This window comes from Danaus plexippus, chromosome 8, assembly GCF_018135715.1.
Source record: "Danaus plexippus chromosome 8, MEX_DaPlex, whole genome shotgun sequence".
NCBI classification, from domain to species: Eukaryota; Metazoa; Arthropoda; class Insecta; order Lepidoptera; family Nymphalidae; genus Danaus; species Danaus plexippus.
In genome coordinates, this window is record NC_083542.1 from 7,350,170 (window position 1) to 7,373,314 (window position 23,145).

Below are 23,145 nucleotides of genomic sequence, written 5' to 3' on the forward strand. Positions count from 1 at the left end.
ATTGTGTATATTTTTATAAGATGAAGGACACCTCAATGTGGAGCAGCCATTCACTGTCCCTATAAAGATAAAATATATGAGGCTGGAAACCAATAGCCAGAAGCGTTCCGGACGAACTTTAGACTTGTTTGTGGGTCAAGGCGAGGATGGCTCCGAACTGTCTGACAACAGAACAAATTACTTATAAAAATAGTTGTCGCAATTTAGAGACTGCTTCTTCTCACTCTTTAAGTATATTTCCTGTTCTTATTTTGTAAGGAAACTTAATGTGTCAACATTTATTAGTGAAACAATTAAAATTATTAATTTTACCTCGTAAGAGTTTTTTGCACAGCAGTCAATCAGCTTACACAGTGTTAATATAAATGTGAATTGCATTTTGTAACGTGTTCTTGTAGAGTGATTTCTTTGTAAAAATTTCAAATTACTTTATATTATCATACAATGGCTCAAAACAACAAGAAATTATGTAAATGTTACGAGGTCTCTCTGACGTGACACGCAGATTGTAGCCAAATTCAATTACCTCGTCTCTTGGGTTTATGGAACTGATATTGTTCAGCAATTTACAAAATACCAATTTTCTCTGTCAAATTACTAGAATAACTTTATAATGATGAGTACAAAGAGATGGATTTGTGGCTATTCACCGGGCTATCAGAGTATGAGTCAATACTTATAAATAATGATATGGGAGAAGTGAAACACAGATGAGTTTTTTATATTTATTTTTCAACCTAACATTTCGTAACTTTCATAATTCGACAGACCACCAGCTAAATTTAACGGGTGTCATCTAATGAACATTGTTCATACATCTTAAAATTATTATTACACAGTCGGTACCGAAAAACAATTAAAGTTTTTATCACGAAATTTGCTTTTATCACGAAATAACTATTCTTAACACTACTAAATTCCATTTAATCAATTCATTTTATATGATATTTTCCTTTTTTTGATATGAAAAAGAAAATTTATTTATTTTGTTAACATCAAAAAATTACAATACGTGATGATGGAAGACGTAATGATTAAATTAAGGTAAATAAATAACAAACTTGATGGATAGGGACAGAATAATAATAAAGTTTCCTCGAAAAACAAATGATATCAATATTAGAAATTAGAAATATTTTATAAACACCTAATCATGTTAAGTAGAAAACAATTTTGTAAAAGAAATTATGAAGTGGTGTACCAAAATTAACTTTGATGTCATTATAAGATATTACATTAGGTGACTCCCAACACATACAGAGTCTGATTTTCATCGATTTCTCAAGCTAATATATAGAATAGGAAAGGCACAGTTGAAGTATAAAATTTATTGCTGACTTCCCTAACTAGTTTCGTCTTTATTATAAGAACTACATAATCATAAATTATATATTAAGAAAAACTACTGGCATTTCGTTAACAAAGTTGCAACACTAGATATTGTGGTCATCAAATAAGAGATATGGGATATCTGTAGAAACTATTAATTTATGAATTAAATTTGTTAATGAATAGTGTAAATTTGGCACCGCATTAAATTAAAATGCTAATGAACAATATTAATCTAAATCATATCTATTATTCAGACCACTAGTTTTTATTTTTAACACTTGAAGTCTATTAGTGAAAGTTGGATCCAGTAATTTATTTTTAAACTACTTTCTAAGATGTGCGCATCGCCAGTTAAGTTTATAAGTAAGTACATGATTTTGTATGAAAATAGGATTTATTTTTTTTTACAGAAAATATTGATTTTGTCTTAAAAGATAATATTCAATTCACCAAGTTTTGGTTCCGTTTTTATAATAAAGATTGACATAGATCTACCTAGAAAAAGTTCGCTACGAGTCTAAGCAGTCCCTTACTAGGAGTACATACAAACTAATTTAAACAGTGAAACAATTTATAAATAGGCTTTTCAAATCGTTGACTTATGAAAATCTAAATTCAATGATTCGAAACCCGTACTTAAAACGTAAATTAAATCTAACATCCGTATTGATATTTAAGCAAACAAGAAACATTAACAGAAACAGTATATAAAATAGAATCGTATTATTCGTTGAGGTTGACGTAAACTTATAAAAAGTGAATTTTACATACAACAAACAAAATCTTAACAGCAAGCACCGTACAAAGAGATTATCTAAACACATTAAGAAAACCTTAGCACTCGTAGAAAACATCCCACCACCACTAATTGACTAGTTCTAACAACTATCTAAATAATCTAAAATAAATCTTAAATGTAAAGAAGTCTCTTTTATGTTTTTTGAAATCGAACCGGCCGCAATGGAAAACAAAAGGTTTCTAGGGAAATAGAAAAGGTAAATGTCTCAAACAGATCATGGATACAATCATTCAATCGGTCACGAAGAGATGTCGAAATGTAGTCACTTCAAGACGCAAATCACTTATGTATATAATCATATATATAATTATACATTCACTGGTTTTAACCGAGTTCAAACTTTACACTTTCCGTAGCACACCCATTTTAGTCTGGAAGGTAGGTATGGGAAGGACTGGAAATAGATCACATTGTGTGATCTATATATACACTTCGTGGTGTTGTAGCGGCCGGCCCCGCCTGGACTAGGAAGCTCGCTCTGATAGTTCCACATCTTCCGGTTCGGGTTTTATATTATCTATTTTTCTTCGTTCAGCTATAACGATTCTAATTTTTTCTTCTTCAGTAATTTCTTTATTATTTTCTTCCGGAGAAGAAGGTGTTTGTACTGACATTTGACTTAATCTGCTTGTAGCTCCAGATTCTGTAGAAGATCTTCTTTTTGAACTATTTCGCCGAAGGCTTTGCCTTGTTGTAGGAACTGCTAACAAAATAGGCGTAGGTCGAAGTAGTCTGGCCTCTTCACCTCGAAGAGAATTTCTTTTATCAACTCTTTGTCTTCGGTTTTGGGAAAAGGAATCATGTCGTGGTGGGCTACCAGGTTCTAATTCATCAATGTCGTCGGCATCTATAAATCGTGCCTCTTCTTCGTATAGCGCTGGTGGATATGGTGTTTCTGGAGTTGAATCCTGTCGACGTCGTCCAAATGCATGAGGTGACAGAGATGCTCGTCTTTGAGGCAAAGCGGCCGGCAACAAAGCATGATGGGAATGTAAAGTGCGACGTCTGCGTGCAGGTGAAGGTATCGGTTGTTGTTTGGGTTCGCTGTAAGTGAAATTTGCTGGGAGTGATGGTACCTTATTCAAAGGTCGTGGAGGAGAAACACATTCTTCTAAAGCTCGACATAGAGCTCTATCTTCCTCATCATCCGCTTCTCTTTCTAATTCACGTTCTAGTTCGACGTCCATATCAATTTCATCTTCCATTTGTTTATGTGATTCCTCGAGGTGTTTCATGAGTACCTGAAAGTTTAAATTTATATACATCGTTTTTCGATTTAAATTTCACAAAAAAATTATGGTAAAAGATTAAACTTACAGCAACAACTACATTGACGAGTACAAATTGTGCCATAAGTACGAATACAACAAAAAATATAGGTGCAATAATCGTTGAAACACAACAGTTCCGTACACAATCTACGGAACTATCACAATCTTCTCGTAAAGTATCCTTCATGATGCCATTCCAATTATCTCCAGTTGCAACACGGAATAGTGTAAGGAATGCCATGCCAAAGTTCGCAAAATGAGCATGTTCACCGAGACCTAGAATTTATTGATTAGTTACATAGGAAATTCGTTAAAGATAATATAATGCATATTATAAAACACATTAAAATAAAACTAATATGTTTCGGAATTACTACACGAATTTTATTTTTTTAAAAACTGTGTAATAATCACATCTCGTCTGCTCGCGATCACGGTTGCTGAAAAGTCACCGAAACGTCGGGATTGTGTAGTTTTTAAAATAATAAAATTCTCGTAGTAAATCTGATACATATTAGTTTTATTTTAATGAATACTCGCGAAAGTCTTGGATCTCATTATACAACACATACCTTGGCAAGGAATTTCATCGCTACATTCAAGTCTACCAAATAATTCAACACCTAATGCCGCAAATATAAAGAACAGAAGAAAAAATAGAAGTCCTAAGTTTCCAACTTGAGGTAAAGCTTGCATTACCGTATCTAATAATGCCCTTATACCTTTTGCCATTTTTAATAATTTTAATACTCTTGCAATTCTTAACACCCTCATTACTCTCATTATTGTCGGATTTATTGGAATAATGTTAGTCTCTAATTCTTCTAGAACTATTCCTACTATGGATAGTATTACAATTATAACATCTAATTGATTCCATTTGTCTTTTAGATAAATTTTGAAGCCCAGTGCCACAAGTTTCATAACTGCTTCAAGTATAAATACGGCAGTGAAAAAGTAGTTAAATATTTTAAGTGCATATTGTAGGGCTGGTGGCATTCTATAGTATTCAATAGCCATAGTCACAACATTTAAACCGATGACACCCGCAATTGCCAGATCAAAATATTTTGATGTGACTACGTTATGTACGAAAAGGCGGTATTGTGAGTAGTCTGCATAATATGGACGTTGATGCATTTCTGGAAATTAATATTTCGTAGATTAGAATTACAGTCAGTAATTACTTTATTATTATTCTATAAATCTTTTATTACTTCGTCTCTTTTTTTCCATTTGAAGCGCCCTTTTTGCGGCCCGCCTGACTCTCTCTTCTTTCTCTTGTTCTTCTCTACATCGGTGAAAATTTTCTACCACAACTCCCACGAACATATTTAGAACGAAGAATCCAACTAATAATATAAATGCAATAAAGTATAAAAGTCTCCATTCTGAGTAGTTAACAATGGGCTGAAAAAGAAAATCTTCAATAGGAATTTATCTCATTATTTATATATATATATATATATATATTTTGTGCCTTTGTATACAAAAAAACTTTTAGTTTAATATTTGAAGAAAAAAAAATTGGTTTAATTTTCTTACCTGTTGATCAACACCTACAGCGTCAAGGCCTGTGTACATGATATTTACCCAACCATCCCTTGAACTAAGCACAAATAATGACATCAAAGCTTTACCCAGGTCATCGAAGTTGTATTTCCTATTTACCCATACATTACCCTCAATAGCCAGACAATCTGATTTATTTTTGACGTTTTTAATACTTGCTCCTTCACAATAGAAAAATGCACCTTTAAAGAGCTAAAATAAATGGAATTAAGAAACTGTTTAAAATCCTACATTAATATAAAATTATCACCATAAAATATTTGATTTTTACCTGAACTCCTAAAATGCCAAATATAATGAAAAACGTGCAGCATATTAAAACTATATTTCCAATCGGTCTAAGTGATGATAACAATGTTTGAACGACGAGCTTTAATCCTGGGGCCCTATTAATTACTCTCAAGGGTCTTAAAGATCTCAACAATCTAAATACCTGGAATATAAAGATAAATTAATTTTTAAGTAACCAACTGGGAAGGGTTACAATAAATATACATAGTAGAAGAGACTTCATTATTTATTTCTATTATTATTATTTATTATTAACACTTCGCATCGATATATACGTACCCTTAGAATTCCAAAAATTCGTGGACTAGACTCGGACACTAATGACATTAACAAATCAATTATAGAAATAATAACCAGAGAACCATCCATGATATTCCAACCAGAAGTAAAATAAGCTTCAGACCCGTAAAACATTCCAGATGCGACAACCTACGAATATTTTCTTTTATTTGGTAACATATTTTTGTGTAAATAATTTTTAAAATATTGCAGATACCTTCTTTAAAACATTGCTTTAAATATCTACTTTTAAAGGGTTTATTATAAAATATCTTTATAAAATACCGAAGGTCAGAGAAAGTAGACATGAAGATACCTTAATAAACATTTCAACAGCGAACACGACTGTAAAGACGTAATTAGCGCTAGACAAAAAAGCCCTTTCTTTAGAGTCAGGGGGAATGTTGGGTCGCTCCATAGCTAAGGTGATACAATTTAGTGCTATAAATAGTAAAACTATATTATCAAACGCACTTCTTGTTACCATCCACGTGCAAAGTGTTCTAATTCTGTAAAAATAATATTATTAAAATAGAAAAATTTTATAATTAAAAAACAATGAATCAATATTTATTCTTCGTTTCATAAAGAAAGTAGCAATATATCCTATTTCAGAATTTTCAATCTCCTCTGACACGTAATTGGAATTCCACACAGACTGTGACACTCCAAGTATATCAAAGGCGTAAGTAAAGGCGGAATATGTATTGGATACAACCATGATACGATGCCTAATATTTATTTTACGTTTCAGTACACGTGAACATCGAGTAAAGTAAATAATTCGATAAACTTTTTGCTTTATTCCTTACTTGTTATCGGGGGCGAATATGTATAAAGAGTAATCCTCTTTTTCCTTGAGACATCCCGTTGGTTCCATAAATCGAAAAAGATCTTTAAAATGAAATCGTCGCCTATCAAATCTAGACGAAAATATGCAGACACTATTGTTAATCGCCACCTAAAAATAACATTTTTCTGTGAAATGCTCAAAAACTTTCCCTTTTCATAACATACATATTTCAGTTCACTATATTAAAAAGCTCTTCTTCTGACATGTTATTGTAAATACAGATAAAGATCTCAATCTTAATAATTGCCACACGACTTCCTAAAGGGTCGAAATGCATCAATGAGTGGCATTTAAATTATCTAGAACGTTTATTATACATTCCTTTGTGTTGTAAATATTTGTTTAATTAAATGTATGTAACATTGTTTTTGGAACTAATGTCTAGACAAATTTATTAATCTAATTACGTACCTCCTCGTTAATTTGTTTAATGAGAGGTAAGGCTTGACTGCTCGTTCGTACAGGTTCATTTCTGGACTGTATTTGTGCATTTGGAGCAACTGCTGGTGCCAAATTGCTTGCTTTGATTTCCGAACCTGACGTTACTATAAACAAATTTTACTCATATAACAACATTTAAAAGGAATTACTTTAATACTCTAGCAATTTCTTACCCGTAAGGTAGTCATTTGTCAAAGAAAGTCTATGATGTGGAGATTTTACAGCATCTAATCTTACTGTCGAGTCAGACGAAAATCCTGCTCCTACTTCCGGCGCTTTCCAAGATACCTTGAAATAAAATACAGAAATATAACGATAGGGCGTCTTTTATGATAGTAAGTTACTTCATAATACTTACATCTGGTAAAATTGGAGTTGTATGTGCAGAAACTCGTCTAGCTTGCGTAGCTAGCACTCTAGGAGCAGGTAACTGGGTTTTTGGTCTATTGTTGATCTCTGATTGTGTGTCATTTTTAATAACTATAGTTGAAGACAGCAACAACTCATTTTTTCTAAGATTAGATCCTGAAAACGTTGCTAGGCTTCAATGGTTGGACTAAAATGTAATCAAACCTTTTTTTCTTTTTATTTATTATATATGCGTGGTTTTATTAAAAAAACTGCTAAACACATTTCTAATAAATATTTTGACATACCGTTACATGCAATATGATCACGTCCATTATTAAGGACTACAGCGTCAGAGTCAGAGCCTGTTCGTTGCTTTTTGCGCCTTAAGCTTGGTCGAGACAGCCGCCAACTGTAGCCTCTTTGCACTCTATATTTATCATCTCCGACTATATTTGGTGTTGTTATGCTGAGACTTCTTCGATAATTATTAAGAAAATCAAAATTAAAAGCAAATCGATATATGTATATTTAAAAAAATAATAATAATCATTCAGAATAACAATTACTTACTTTTGTGAACTCAATAAACTAGATTTATCACTAACATTGAGACAGTTTTCGTCCTTGGCTATAGTAACTTGAAAATTTTTTTCTGGTATTATAGGGGATGGTAATGATCTAGGAATAGTGGGTGTTATAGATCCAGGTGAGGTAGATCTGGATGGTGGAGGTGCGAGAGTGATGGGTGGTGGAGCAAGAGTCATTGGTGGTGGGAGCCTAGCTTTCTCAGCGCCTAATTGAGCAGCTGCAGAATGAAGTGTAAGCGTATAACTGTTTGGAGGTTTCAGTAATCCTGGTATACTCGTACACTGAAAGAATTAGTGATTTAAATAACAAATATCATATTATTATATACATGAAAATGAAAGCCCCTAAATAAATTATAAATACCGATGTTCTATCTATAGAGTCTAAACTAGATAGCATGGTCGATCTTTCTAATGTTAAGGCTACGTTAAAATCTCTGAACGTTGCACCAGGCTCCAAGGTCGTGGATGGTGAATCTTGAGGTGTAGCCGCTGTATGAGTTATTTTTGGGACAATAGTTCCATTACCATTTTCAATAGTGCCTATATTTGATGCCAACATTTTTGATTCCTATAAAATTTAGATTTTTTAATGGACACAAAAGTAAAAGATTTTTCAAAAGTAAATATAATCCAGGCGATATTAATAAATAAATTTACAAGTAAAACCCGTACTTAATACTGGAATGATTAAGTAAGGTTAATATTAAAAAAAATATAAAACTTGTTTGAAAAGAAATACACACTAATATATCTTTTTGCTTAGTATCTATAAAGTATGTTTCACATTCCATATCGAGCTTATAAATAATGACGGTACACTAATAAATTTAATTATACATGAATAACGAAATGCTAAAACAATGAGACACTAACGCTTGTAGATGCATATGCATGTTTTTATAATACGTACTTTTTGAATGTTACATTTGTTTGATTGCGCACAGTCTTTGCATAACGACGGATGGTGTGCGGAAGATTTAGCTTTGCGGCGAACTTTTACGGATTTATCTTTATGTCCGTTATCATCTTTGACTTTGCGGACATCATCTGCTGATTTCCAGTAGTTTTTTATTTCATTCTACAAAAACAATATTTATACATATAGTGTCAGCAAAGTAAGTTTTTGTTTTATTATATTTCATTTAAGGGAGTTTATTTATATGTAGTCACTACAAAGACTTTAAAGCCCGCTGTGATCAATCCTACGCAAAATTAAATTTTTACCTGTGAAAAACTGTCACTAGAATGCGATCCTGAATTAGATTCGTCGTACTGTAATTCATTATTGTCAGAAAAACATTCACTTGATAATTTAGATTTAGCCAATTCACGTTGTTCTCGTTCTCTTCTTTCATTTCTCTATAAAATTGTAGTAAAACGACTTAAAGGGCTTTTCTTTTGTATTTTTAAATTGTTGTTTTATGAATTAATGAGCGTTAAGAGAACACAAACCTCTGAACTAAATCCTTCTACTAAAATGGCTACTAGTAAGTTAAACAAAACATAGTTTCCAAAAGTCATTAAGGCCACAAAATACAATGCAGCCCAATGACTCGTTTTTTCCATACCGTTAAATAAAACAACATTCCAATCCTCCTGAGTTAAAACCTGGAATTTTTAAATATGATTAAATATTAAATCAACCACATCGAAATAATCTACCACAACATGTAATTTGAAATATTATCCGGAATAAATAATAATAAGCGAGGTGTGCTGTCGTATCGTGTAAAGGTTGTGCCTCAACGTTGTATAAAACATGTTAGTATTCATGTTAAAATAACTAATACAAACAAAAATAGACTTGTTACATAATATGTTAAGTGTTAAAAGGATCCATGTTGTTGTATTAGTGTAGTACATAATATCAACTGTAATGAAAGGTAACATAGACGACGATTGGAGTACACAAGCCTAAGGGTTCAGCATATCTATAACTATTTTAAAAGCAAGATGCATTAACTACAATATGCTTTGTGGATGCAAAACTTATAACTAGAATTTATATAATCGGCTAATGTAGTGAGTTTCTCGCCATCAGTTTTTAAAATTTATTCTATTAAATAACTTGCATTAGTTTTCTAAGTAAATTGCAGTTTTTTTTTTATTGCTGTTTAAATGTTTTAATAACTGTAGGAGAAACACGCACCGTCTACCCTATAAAAGCAAATATCAATCGGGATCGCAAAATAAATCGACAATGTATTTTTTAAATATTCTAAGACTTACCTGGAACACTGTGACGGTAGCCCAAAGAATATTATTAAAATGTTTTCTGTCACATTCACATTTTGGATGGTGCGAAATTATCTCAGGGCAGGTACAGTCGCGCTCACTCCCGTTATCTTCGACGAACTTGCAAAACTTACCACCGAACAGATACATGCCCAGAATACTGCGTGTTGTACCGATGAAAAGAATGAAAGAAAAACAAAATGCTATGCGCATACCGCGACCGGGTCACCTTGGCGATATAATGATGCGTACGCGACGGTAACACTGCAACCTGCTGATGATTCTCTCAAGCAAATATTAACCCGCGGTATATATTGTTTGCATGAAGTGGCAAGATGGTATCAAGTGTTTCCCTGCGATACCGGCAGTTAAAATTTCTTGTACAATACTTGCTGTTACTCCAGACGTCACAGAAAAGGAAACATTAGTTAAGAAGCAGTGTTATCGCCATTGGTACGCCGTCACCAATGTTTTGGTTAATAATCTAATTCATACTGCATTTGATACAATGTTATTAAGTGCATTTTTCCCCAAAATACTTTTGCATTCAAAAGTATACTGCTTCGGCTTGTTTGAATAATAGTATGCATTTAAATTTAATTAAAAAATTAAAAATAGGCAAACCAAGTGCATAAATATTCATTCAATTCATTCATAATTTATAATATATATATATGTTTAATTTTATATTATCATTCATTTTTATGCATTAATGAGTTTAGATGCAGAAAAAATAATTTATTTTTTGTAAAATATAAAAAATCTTAGTATTAAAGAAAATTAAAACTATATTTATAAATGAGAAAGAATTAGAAATTAAAGTTTTTCTGAAATAAGAAAAACTGCAGATATTCTTAAAACAGATGAAATTGTTGTAAAAGGGAATAACAGTACTAACATAAAAGAGTAGATAAATAAAATAATTTATCAAGATTTCTATGTTTCGAAGAGACCTAATAATTATTATAGAAGCAGCATGCAAAGTGAGAGAAATTAATATTTGAGTAGTGGAATTAGAAGACTTGACGAAGGGTACCCCGCGACGATACGATATCAACCTCAATCTACCCTACAGTAACCAAGCTCTCAGACTAAATGTGCTTTCGATAATTTTAATGAACATACTGTACGGCACAACATAGTGATGCTAAATGATGTTTGGAGCAATTCTGTTACCAATGGTTCTATTCTTCTCTACGCGGGTACTAGGGTAGCGGTTACGCATCTGAACGTCTGTTAAAAATCGCTCTAAACTGCAAGCCAGCCTTTATAAACGTCAAGTTCGTTAACATTAAGACACATGCTTGCAGTAAAGGCGAGTTGTTTGTGTACTCGCGTGGTTAGTCGATAAGCCGTCACAAGGACAATCGTTCGCTAAGAAGATTGTCTGCCGTGAGTGTTTATTGCTAACGGACCCGTAGGTAAGCGTTTAGTAATGTTGCAAGTTCTGTCTGTTTTTGGATTGTCTGTTAGGTACTTTAATTCAAAATGTGCAATACCTGAAACACCGTCACAAAGGCCCACAAGAGAGTATCAAAGTTTTTTCTGTCGCACTCTACATCGCCCTCTTCATCTTTCTTGCAGAATTTGCACCCGAAGAGGTTCATACCGAGGATGCTGAACGTTATCACGCAAGATACGATTAGATACAAATGCGATAGCTAATATCCTTTCGATATAGAGGAGACATAATATAAAGTGTTAATAATATAAAGTGTCTGTTAAATCTAAAATGAAAAGTGGTAAAGTGCAGGTGTAAAATAATAGAAGTGGAGAAAGAAGCGGAAAGCGTGAAAGTCTAGTAAACAAGAATATAGAGAATAGAAACAGTTGTAAACAGTGTGGATAGTGGTGGTGTGTGTACATTTATTAGTTAGGGTTGAATACAAATAAAGTTGGATGGAAATAAAAAAAATATAGGGGTTAATTCACAAATAGATTGTGCTTAGGTAAAAGGATGCGGGTGTGATATTTAAGTTTAAATATACGTGTATGAGACGTAAGTCATTTTTGGCTACTGAAAGTAAAACAAAATTTTTTGAATACAACAAGAAGAGTTAATGACTTGACCTACTTCAAGTTCTACTATTCATAACTAAGATACAATATTTGTGAAAGAGGGACGTAGTTAAGAAGATAAGAATATTCTTGAACGTTAGCGTAAAGTTTAGTTTAACTAAGTATTTTGAAATGAAAACTTTGAAGACAGGTTAATTGAAGTATTTTTTAAATAAACAATACTATTGCAGTTTGTAACAAAAGTAAAAAAATATATATTTTGTTTAAGCAGTAAAAGAAGTAAGAAAGTAAATATAATATTGAAATAAAAGCGAAAAAGTAAAAAGTAACAAAATGTTTAAAAATAATTTAAATTATTAAAAAATAAATAAATAACAAAAAATTTAAATCATGCATTTTAATTATTTTGTTTAGTTATAAATTTTATAACCTATACTTTTACCTATTCCAAAAATAATATCCCTTTAATGTCGTATTTGGTACCGAAGTCACAATTTGTAATATCCTAATTTATCTAACATTTACCTGAATATAAAAATAAAAAGAACCAGCAGCGAAAAAAACACGGCAACATTGTCCATGGTCCTCAGCATAACGAACAGCTGTCTTCTTAAGTTGGGCATGAATCGTACCAGCTTCAGTATGCGTAGAAGTCGAAATGTACGTAAGACAGATAAGCCTGAACTTCCAGCCAAATCATGTTCGTTCCCCATACTCTGAGCTAACTCAAATGCACTATTTAAGAAAAAGTATATTATAAATAATTAAGTTAAACTATAAATCACTTTATTGAATTTATACTTGCCTTAATATTACAATAACGCCGTCGAAAACGTTAAAACCATTGGATATATACTTAAAGGGCCCTTCCGAAATAATTTTAAGTAGCATTTCGACAGCAAAGATTCCAGAAAAAACAACGTTACTGATTTCCACAATCACTGTCAACTCTTGAGGTTGGTTGTGGTACTCTATTCCCATAGACAGCGTGTTAATTAATATAGCCAGCAAAATACCTAAGGCACAAATAAATAATGTTTTGTATTTTTTTTTTAATAATGACTTCATGTTTAAAATCTTTGTATACTAAATTTGTACCTTGTTGGAAATATTTATGGTTAACAATGGTTTTAATATGTTTTCGTAACAATGAAAAGAATTTCAATATTCTTCGCCACAATTTAATGCAGGCGTTTGCAATTCGGCCTTTTTTCTTTTCTGTGGCAGCGGCCTCGGCGGCTATTAGTTCTGCGCAGCATGAAAAATCTTCTATTTCTACGATCTACAAAAGTCCTGATAGTGAAATAACTTATAGATATATACAAAAATACCTTTGACAATGTTAGCGATACCTTACCTTAGTTTCCATTTTATCTTCACCGGCTCGTTTGCTCATTCCTTTCGTCAGTTCTTCAAAAAATGTGTCCAATGCAACTTGGCCTGTTGGTAAAGCAGCTGATAGTGCACCTGATAATGCTAACAATTCTTGACATGACATTGTTCCTCCCGCTGCGGCTCGATCTTCAGCAGTTTCTCCGGGTGGCAAGTCAAATTCTATGCATCCAAAAAAATCGTCACAAATTTTGAAATAATAGATGCATGTATGTCGGAATATCATAAGTGTTTAAAGTCTATCACTGCTCTAAAATTAATGTGATATTTTATGCCATTATGAGATTTATGTGTTGTACTTATATTTATTCATTACATTTCACAACACTGAAAATTTTTATATCTAATTACTAAGCATAACAATAATCATATTATGAAACACCTCTCAATAATAATTTATCCACACTATCTAATATTAGCACACTGGAATCTTTTGACTGAAAAATAAAAACACTTTGTTTATTCTTTCTATTAATAAACACCTGTATACCTGTTCTTACCTAGAATAAACTAAACCCAATTAATTCTAAGGAAATCTGATAATTTTAGAACCTAACAATTCTAAGAAGTGGAAGAAAAGTGAGAGTAGATTTAATAGCGCATGCCGCTCTAACAGCGTGTCTAGATCTACCATCCTAGACTCACCACTTTGGCACTTAAGCCAGTCACGTTGACACAATGAATCTACAAATATTTGAATTGGTTATAAAGTCGTAGAATCGAAGACTTGAACGACAAAGAGCATGAGTGATGAATGAAGTTTTTATAAAGCATAAAATTTTATTTAAGGAATGTACATATATCTTGTTGGTTAAGAAGTTACCTGTTTGGGTCATCTTTTCCGAAGAGCATACGTTGTGGGGATGAGCTAGGTGTTGGGCGTTCGGAACATGAAGCAGCACTGTATCACTGAACATGACGGAGGAACGTCTTCGAGCTAGTGATGGAGGCGACAGCAACGACAGGTTTGATGCGTTCTAGATATATAATTCAGTGTGATATGTAGTTTTTATATACAAAAAAATATAAAAATGTTATATAGTACAACAAATTATATAAGAAAATTTAGAAAACACTTACGAGAAGGTACGACCTATTTAATTATATATTATTATAAAGTCATCGGTGAGATGTATTACTGCGCTAGTATATAAAATTAGACACATTACCTCAAGATCGGCAGCCGAAAGTGAAGGTACACGTAATAAACTCGGTCTGCTGAGAGGTTCATCACCAACCTCTTCAGTGATTCCTTTTCCGTTACCCTTATTTGTAAAATCATTATGGATTAAGTTTTATGAGGTATTTTTAATATTTAACGTCATAGGGAAATAACTAAAAATACCTGAACGTGAACACGGGGACAACATGGATGGTGTTGTTTTGGACGATTAGCAGGCAATTGAAGAGTTTCTTGGCTGGTCCTCCATTTTAGTTGAGCTCGTTGATATTTATATACTCTTAAAATAAAAAGATAAAAGTAGTAAAAAAAAAAAATACAAACATAAAATATAAAACCTACATTTTGTATATTATAAAATGTAGGAAATAATTTTTCAAACATTTGAATTATTTGAAGTGAAAAAAGTACAACATTCAAAATGATTGAATGAAATATATTTTACCTGATCTTTTTAGCCATTCGTCGTTTGAATCGTCTCCACAAATGCGCGACATACTTGACTATTTCAGCATAACAAGTGGCTGGTTCGCTATTGTTTGTAGACGAGGCTAAAGTCGAAGACGACGTAAAACGAGCCCGTTCAGCTCGCATTCTCTCCATTTCTCGTTTCTTTGTTTCGCTGAATTGAGTCGCTATTACGACCAGGCACAAATTGATCATGAAAAATGAACCGATCTATAAGGAAAACAAAAGCTTCAATAATGGAACTGTATTAGCGTTTAAAATAATAGAAGTAATAAATATCCTAAAAACTTACTACAATTAATAGAACGAAATATATCCAATCCCAGAAACTATGTGCATCTTGTACATAATACATGATATCCGTCCATCCTTCCAAAGATATAACCTAAAAGATAAATCAATATAAAATCGTAGTAAACAAATATGAAATTTATCAATTATACATTTTCTACACTTACCAAAAATATAGCTACCCATGCAAGCCCTATGTTATCGAAAGATATTGTTCCTTGGAATGGATTGGGACCACGTTGGGTGCAGTTGGTATAATACTGATTCCAGTCAACACATGAGTTGTTTGTCGGGTAGTTGTATGAGAATGGTTTCGCTGTGTCGTTGCAGACTAACGGTCCATATCGGTAAGGAGGGAAGTTTCCACATAAATGCATACCGCTATCTTCCGGCGTCGTACAGATGTAGTCCAACTCTTTCGAGAACTCGTAGTGAAACGATATGCTGCATAATAAAACAGATCTTGTAACTGTTCATTTCGTTGAACATTAAAATATAAAGAACTTAACGAATCTAAAGTTTTCATTGAATAAAAAAAAATCTAGTCGATCTTTTATTTTGCCGGGCGATGTGAGATTAGTTTATTATTAATATACGTAATATTTTATAACATTGGATATTTATTTCAATATAACTAATCGTTTTTTTGCAAATGAGATAAGGTTATAAAAACTGTTATTATCAAGTTGCTTAACAAAATGTAGGTGTTACTGACGATCGGGTGTAAAAATAACTTCTATAAATAAATAAATACATCTAGGTATTAAAATGTATAAAATACAAATTAATAAATGAATTTATGAACAGAGTAAATGCTATTAAAAGCTGTTCAATATTTCCCACAGGTATTATATTTCATGCTAGCATTAAATATTCTATGGCAAAATTAGGACTGCATGCAGACAATAAAAGCGGGAAAGGATTAAATTGTGAAAATAATTAGCTACCTAACCGTGTGTAAGATTATATAGGAGTTCTAAGAGTTCCAGATGAACATTAAGGTTGGAGAAGATTAACGCAAATGGCCATTGGGTAATTATCATTTAACCGGTAGTACACGGGCCTTGGGACCCCTAATTTGGGCTCACCCCGGTTATTGTACTTCTGCCCTTGATGACAGCTATTAGGCCCCTATTGTGCTTTTATTTTTTGTGTAAATGAGCGTAGTGTGGACTAGATATATATTATTGATTGTGAGATAAATGAAATAGTTATTATTACCAACCGTTAAGTTAGAACTTTCAAACTGTGGTCCGTTTCTTGTTCGAATTTATGAATGAGTTGTTTAGAACTTCTAATTATAAACAAGAAAATATTTGTAAATGACCTTAATGGTACTAGATTTTTTTATGTATCGGTGAATGAAGAAATTAAAAAATAATGACCTAAAGAGTATTTTGTAAAAAATAAGAGCAACCTATATCGATGACAATTTAAGAATGAAACTGGCAGTTCTGTATTCATGTCGATGCGATGTTTGTGAAGTTAGTGATCGGAGTGATTGAGGATCATAGTGATTTGTATGAATATTCAGTGTCGATTATAAAACTGCCAGTTTATATAGGAAAGCAGAAATAGCACATCTGGACGGCCGATGTGTAGAGGTTCACGATACAAAGAATTCAATATTTTCAATAGAAACACTTATTTTTATCTAAAATTCTTACGAGTTCACTCTGACGCGCACTCTGTACCATTCTGACAGGTCTCTGGAAAACAAATTGAAGGAGAGATGACGATGTTGTGTTTCATGTGAATGGTTATGTATTCCTGCTAAAAACGAATCTAAAAAATCATATTTATTACTTCATACGTCAAAGCAGCTTCAGCTACATAGGTATTTCCTCATGAGTTCATTTTTTAACTATTTTGGATCATGATGCTTCATAATTGTATATGTTTCCATTTGTAGTATGTGAAACATGTATGACATTGACCTCATGCGTATTCTAGCATTGTTATAACAATCCTCATGCGAGTTTTTTCAAACTGGGGTCTCATGTGAGTATTGACGGAATGCAATATTAACGTGTGGAATATAAGCATTTAAACATGCGCGTCTGTGTTAGTGTAGGAACTGGTTATGAATTATAGTAATTAATAACTTGTGCTTTTGTGAAGCGTTAAATATTGCATGCAGTCAACGTTAGCAATGTGACGTGACTCTAAAACGAGCACTCTCGAGCAAATGGTACAAATAAAAAAGTAATTTCACTGCTATTTTATTCAAGGCACTGTAATTCATATTCTATTTTAATATTCAATGGATTAAATTCTGCATTCAAAATTGCGAACTTGATGATGCAATACTGGATAAGTCTAAATAATAGTTTTTAGTTCAATGTTTTATTTTTAACATTTTTAAGTACTCGCAAGTAAATAATTACATACTTGGGTCGTAGTACGTTAGGTGGCAGGACAAGTTCGCAGCGCTGCCTCAGAATTCCTTCCCAGAGCTGTACTCCAACTATACCGAATATGAAGAAAACAAAGAAGCACAGAAGAAGAACATTTCCTAACATCGGTAATGTGTCGAGAAGTAACATCACTAGAATACGCATACCTGTGAAAAAATATATAATTATAGACATACTTCTAACGGCATTACTTATATTTTTAACAGGACTTTAGTAATATTTGTTTTTTTCTGCATTCATATACGATTAAGCATTTGATTTTCTATTCTGTATGTCGCATAGATTATACAGCAATAGATTATTCATGCTATGTCAGTCCTGTAAATATTTAATGATTTTCCAACTAGTGACGTACGCAGGACCCATATTGAATGTAGGGTTTTCAACTTTAAAAAAATTTTCGTTTAGAAACCGTTTTTTTTTCTTCATATACTTTAACAAACTGGTTGGGAAATTAAAAAATATGATAAAATGGCCGTGTTTTAAAAATTTAATTACATTTACACAGCCGTCGAACCCAAAAAACCTAAATAAACTGACAATTATTTAAAGATAATTCAAAGTGGTCATGTCCACTTAACATAACCAGTTTTCACTATTTATTCTGACAGTATAATTGACGTATATTAAGATTATTATTATAATTTATCTATACAATAACTCGCTCGCGTAAACTTAAAAATAGTTAGCAGAACCACTTCCGGCTATTGCCTATATTTTTCCTGTACAAACAAGTATGTAGGAAGGAATATAATTTATACATGTTATTTAAATAGTTTAAATATTTTAAGCCTGATTATAAATTACTGAAATCTCTCATAATATTCATTGGACAGATGGTGCACTTCCAAACCCATTTGAGATTCACAAACAAAGGGGACATTGCAACCGAACCGCAAATTAAATCGTGGGTTGTTAGACATTGTTAGACAAGTGTCGGCTCTCATTCGCATAGACAAATTTAACCCTCTAGCATTTAAGTGCAAATAACCTTTACAAATAGCGTAATAAATGATAGCAATTGTTCATTTAATTTAAAGTTTAATCAATAATTATTATTTAATGAAATAATCCAAATGTTTTCTTATGTTGATGACAACAAACACCAATAAGGTAAAATATAACTTTATACTTAAGGCGGAGGATAAGGGATAATCACAACAGAACTTTTTCAAATAATAGATGTGATATTTACTTTTATGCATTAATAGATTCATCCCTAGATTTATTTGTGTTACCCAAAGACTTTCCTTATTTTAAACATTTATAGAAAAGGTATACCATGCATGTTCTTGAGCAGTTAAAAACAAACCGTAAGATAGAAGTACCCATTCATTTAAATTTTCATCGATACTTCATAGTAATATAGATTGCGTGATATATTAACTTATCTTTTAATATGAACTGGATGCTATAATGTTAGATAGAGTGCGCTATAAATGAATTAACACTTTACCTAAACAGTTGAAAATGAAATCTTGATAAAAGCACAAAATAATTTTTCTAAAATTCAATTGAGGAGACAGAAATACATTTACTATTATTATTTTAGTAGCATTAAATATGCTCATAACAACGTTCTATTACATGATGCTGAAAGTAACGCTGTCCTTCTCGAAAGATAATAAATTATTTTAGCCACAATATGATTACGTTATTTATGAGTTATTTACGCCTTCGTGTTCTGTGTTGGAATTTTTCATAAAATAATACGATTTTCTAATTAAATCTCTACCTTTTATTCAATTATACATATCAACTGTTGATTGTGGGCATTTCAACGACATTTAAATATTTATTGTCAGTACGTTTAACCGCAACATGCGTGTTACGGTTTGGGGGTTTTTAGATAAAGCGAAAATATTGTTAATTTTTTTTTACAGTTTTTTTATTTATTATTTTATTTTCAATTAATGTGTTTATTATAATTTAAAAGCGAAAATATCTATTGTGTTAAAATATTGAAAAAAAATTTACAAGAGTAATACTCAGTTCTAGTAATTGATAGTTTTTTAAGAATAATAATATAAATTATACGTAAAATAAACTGCCAATAACAATGTTTTCACTAACAGGCTTCGTATTGAAGGATTATATTTTCATGACATTATTTTCAATTATTAGCTCATTATTATTTTATAATCTATGCGCATTTTATATTTAAATTAAAAAGTATAACAAAAGGAGTAATATAATTTGTGCCACAGTTTTTATTTATTCATGAACAACTAAACCAACGTGGCACTCAATTACATCATGTCTTACAGCAACATAGCTTTTCAGGTGCTATGTAAATTTTGTCTCTGGAACGCCTGACGTGATCTAATATTCTGAAAACCCGTCTCACTTGTTGCGCATCGATCCGCGTTCAACGTTTCCAATTTTTGTTCGGGGCTAATTCCTGTAAGTGCTTCGACAGGGATTTCCTACAAACCAGGCAAATTGCTTGTCCGGCCAGATAACCGTGTTTGTAAATGTAAAATTGCTGTCGCAAAATATATAGTTTAACTGATTTTGTATAAAGAGTTATCAAGGATTTTCTGAAGAGCTATTTACGTTTTTTATTTTGTTTTGCAAAAGTGTGTTTCAAGTATTATTTTTAAAAGTAATGTATTTTTATATTATATAGGAAGCCTTTTATAGCGATTTATTTTATTATACTATACAGTAGACGAGGTTAACCTAAAAAATGTTAAGATCCATCCAAAAAATATTTTATCTCGTTATACTCACTCGGTATCCTGTTAATAGCTCTCAGGGGCCTTAGAACTCGGATGGTTCTAATAGCAGATAAATTTATATTTTCAACGTTCAAAGCATATTCTAGAGCCCTGAAATTGATTTAAGATTTATTGAAACATTCTTGTAAGGCTATTTGACGATAAAGATCAAGCTATAAAAGAGATTAATGTGTTTGTTTTTGATATCAAAACAATCCAGTAAGTATATATAAAGCTAAAATAAGATCACATATTTGTTTTCCTTTGATGCATATTTGGAATAACACAAAGGATTTCAATGGTTTTCTGTTGGTGATTTTCCTTTAATTATTTTATAACTCTTAACTTAGGTGCAAGAGAATTTATTAGTTTAAAGCAAAAGTCAAAAAATATAATATGTTCCGTTGAAATATCAGCGTAATTTAATTTGATTTTAGTGAAACAAAAACTCTTAGCATTTATTATAACAACAAAATATTATAATCCATTTGGTGCTAGGTTTTATGGTAACAGCTTACCCAGCCATGACTATAAAGAAATCCAGTCGGTTCCAAGAATCTGCCAGGTAAGTCCCATGACCGTAGATTCCCATCGCCACCATTTTAATCGTCAATTCAAGTGTAAAGAATGCGAATATGATGTCATCAAAAACCTGAAACCGTGCTTACCCTACAGCTTACCACAAATAAAAAAATAAAAGCATATATTTATTTGAAAACTGTATTTAATTTCGAACATTCCTTTTATTATATGGCCTTCATCTGTGTAAAGACGCGAACAGTCGAACATTTTTGAAATCGATAAATATTCAATTCAATTTGCACGTATTGATGTGTCAATCAACTGTCAAATAATGTTGATTAAAATAAAAAAAAAAGGAAATAAATAGAAATGAAGTGATAAAAAAATGTTTGGCAATATATTCACCGATTTGAATAGAATCTTATCACATTTACTGAGACACTGACTGAACGTCAAAAATTTACCTGTGATGTAAGTTATATATATTAATACTCTATAGTCTCTAATGTTTTTTTTTTTTTAATATAATTAAGAACTTCTAAAAATTCATTGCATAACATTTTAAAATCGTACTTTATTAACATGTGTTATATATAGTGTGGTTTAAATAAAATTGTCTTATACGAACCTGTAATATCTTGCACCTGTTGGTGACGCACTGGTCGTCCACACAGGGCTGGTACATGCCCAGCGTCACGCAGTTTAGTAATATTATCAACATCGATATTCTTTCGAACCATGTGCAATGGAATTAAGGATTATACAACAAATATTAAATTATTTTACACATCTATACATATGACACCAGAATATTTTGTTGGAGGAAATTAATGCGACATGCTTTAATTATGACCTTAATAAAGTGCGCACATTTTTAGTTTACACATAAATTATATAAAAATAATCATAACGATAACTTTATATTTATTTATTGTGATATTTTAGTTAGTTTAACAGTAAAGTAATACATTTTAATAAAAAAATATTGTATAAAAAAGGGTAACTTGAAGAGCATGATGATTAATACTGCATTTGCTGCAAATAATACTTTTGGCTGCTCATTTTTTCATACAAAAGGACAGTGTATAGGGACACTGTATAGGGACATAAGACTATAATGGGTTGGTAAGATTTTGAAATACTTGACGACAAAGAGGTACATAAGGATTTATTTTTCTTACAGATACTAATAAAGATATTTACAGTAAAACATCACCTAATTAAATAATATATATATATATATATTACTTTTTTATTCATAAACAAAAGGTCGAGCCATTTAGGCCGACTCTTAACATGCACATTTCATTATGGCCACCAGCATTCATTACCGAACTCGGCTTAATTAGGATTTCGCTGTAGTGTTACGATTTTCAATTAATCCCAGCGGATTATTACGATTGATTAACAGATGCTGTTCTTCCATTTGAATATTGAATAACAATAAATTTTTCATTTTACAATTTTTTACTCATGAAATTTTTGTATCAAATATCCTTAGGGTATCGATGCTTTGTGAAGTGTGCTTGAGGCTATGTACTAGTGAATCGACAAATGTCAAGTCATAACAAACAAGCAAACATAATAGTTCTTTTATTTTAAACAAAACCACATTTCAATATTATATATAAATTAAATAATTTACTAACCTAACTGGAATGAACCCTAATTTTACCTATAATCAATTTTGCAACAATTATTTTAAATATGTGACTTTAGTTCGTCATAATAGAAAAATATTCGTTGTCGATTCTGGAGACAAAGAAACATTTAAAAATATGAGTGAAATGTTTATTTATATTTTCATATTAAACATAAAAAACCACGTCATTTCAAATTACTTACTTTTTTGAAAGTATTTATTTACAAAAATGATTGGGTTATTATAGTGTAAAATGTAAGTATCGGTCTTTCAGAAACTGATACAAGATCTTAACTTTATAACATGTTTTTTAGTAAACTATAATTATCTAATATCACGTTTGAATTGGCCTTTCCTTGTCTATGATTTTAGTAAGACCCTTCTGTCAAAACTAGATGCAAGCGTCGTAAAGGTTTTGAAGTTGTGGCTCCGCTCGCGCTATCGGCTGATTCGTCAGCGTTATTCAGAGATCGAAATAAT

The 23,145-nt window shown here is 31.6% G+C and overlaps 1 protein-coding gene across 2 annotated transcripts; it reads right to left on the bottom strand.

The window, feature by feature from the left end:
* Positions 1–729: 729 nt before the first annotated feature.
* LOC116771019 (voltage-dependent T-type calcium channel subunit alpha-1G-like) lies at positions 730–21,758 on the bottom strand. Of its 2 annotated transcripts, XM_032662725.2 has the most exons (33): positions 21,652–21,758; positions 21,020–21,153; positions 20,515–20,612; positions 17,756–17,927; positions 15,532–15,808; positions 15,366–15,458; positions 15,051–15,283; positions 14,771–14,885; positions 14,595–14,690; positions 14,249–14,402; positions 13,391–13,587; positions 13,132–13,315; positions 12,839–13,049; positions 12,559–12,768; positions 11,514–11,631; positions 9,232–9,387; positions 9,004–9,138; positions 8,690–8,857; positions 8,141–8,347; positions 7,760–8,058; positions 7,495–7,664; positions 7,197–7,363; positions 7,012–7,126; positions 6,809–6,942; positions 6,357–6,505; positions 5,861–6,053; positions 5,545–5,694; positions 5,246–5,407; positions 4,948–5,166; positions 4,620–4,812; positions 3,975–4,544; positions 3,449–3,678; positions 730–3,372 (listed from the first exon to the last, which is right to left on the bottom strand). In XM_032662725.2, the coding sequence occupies exons 1-33, from the start codon at positions 21,742–21,744 to the stop codon at positions 2,596–2,598; spliced, it is 6,579 nt and encodes a 2,192-aa protein (XP_032518616.2). In that variant the 5' UTR covers positions 21,745–21,758; the 3' UTR covers positions 730–2,595. The 2 variants fall into 2 exon arrangements, with proteins under 2 accessions (XP_032518616.2, XP_061377275.1); XM_061521291.1 differs by lacking the exon at positions 9,004–9,138.
* Positions 21,759–23,145: the final 1,387 nt, after the last annotated feature.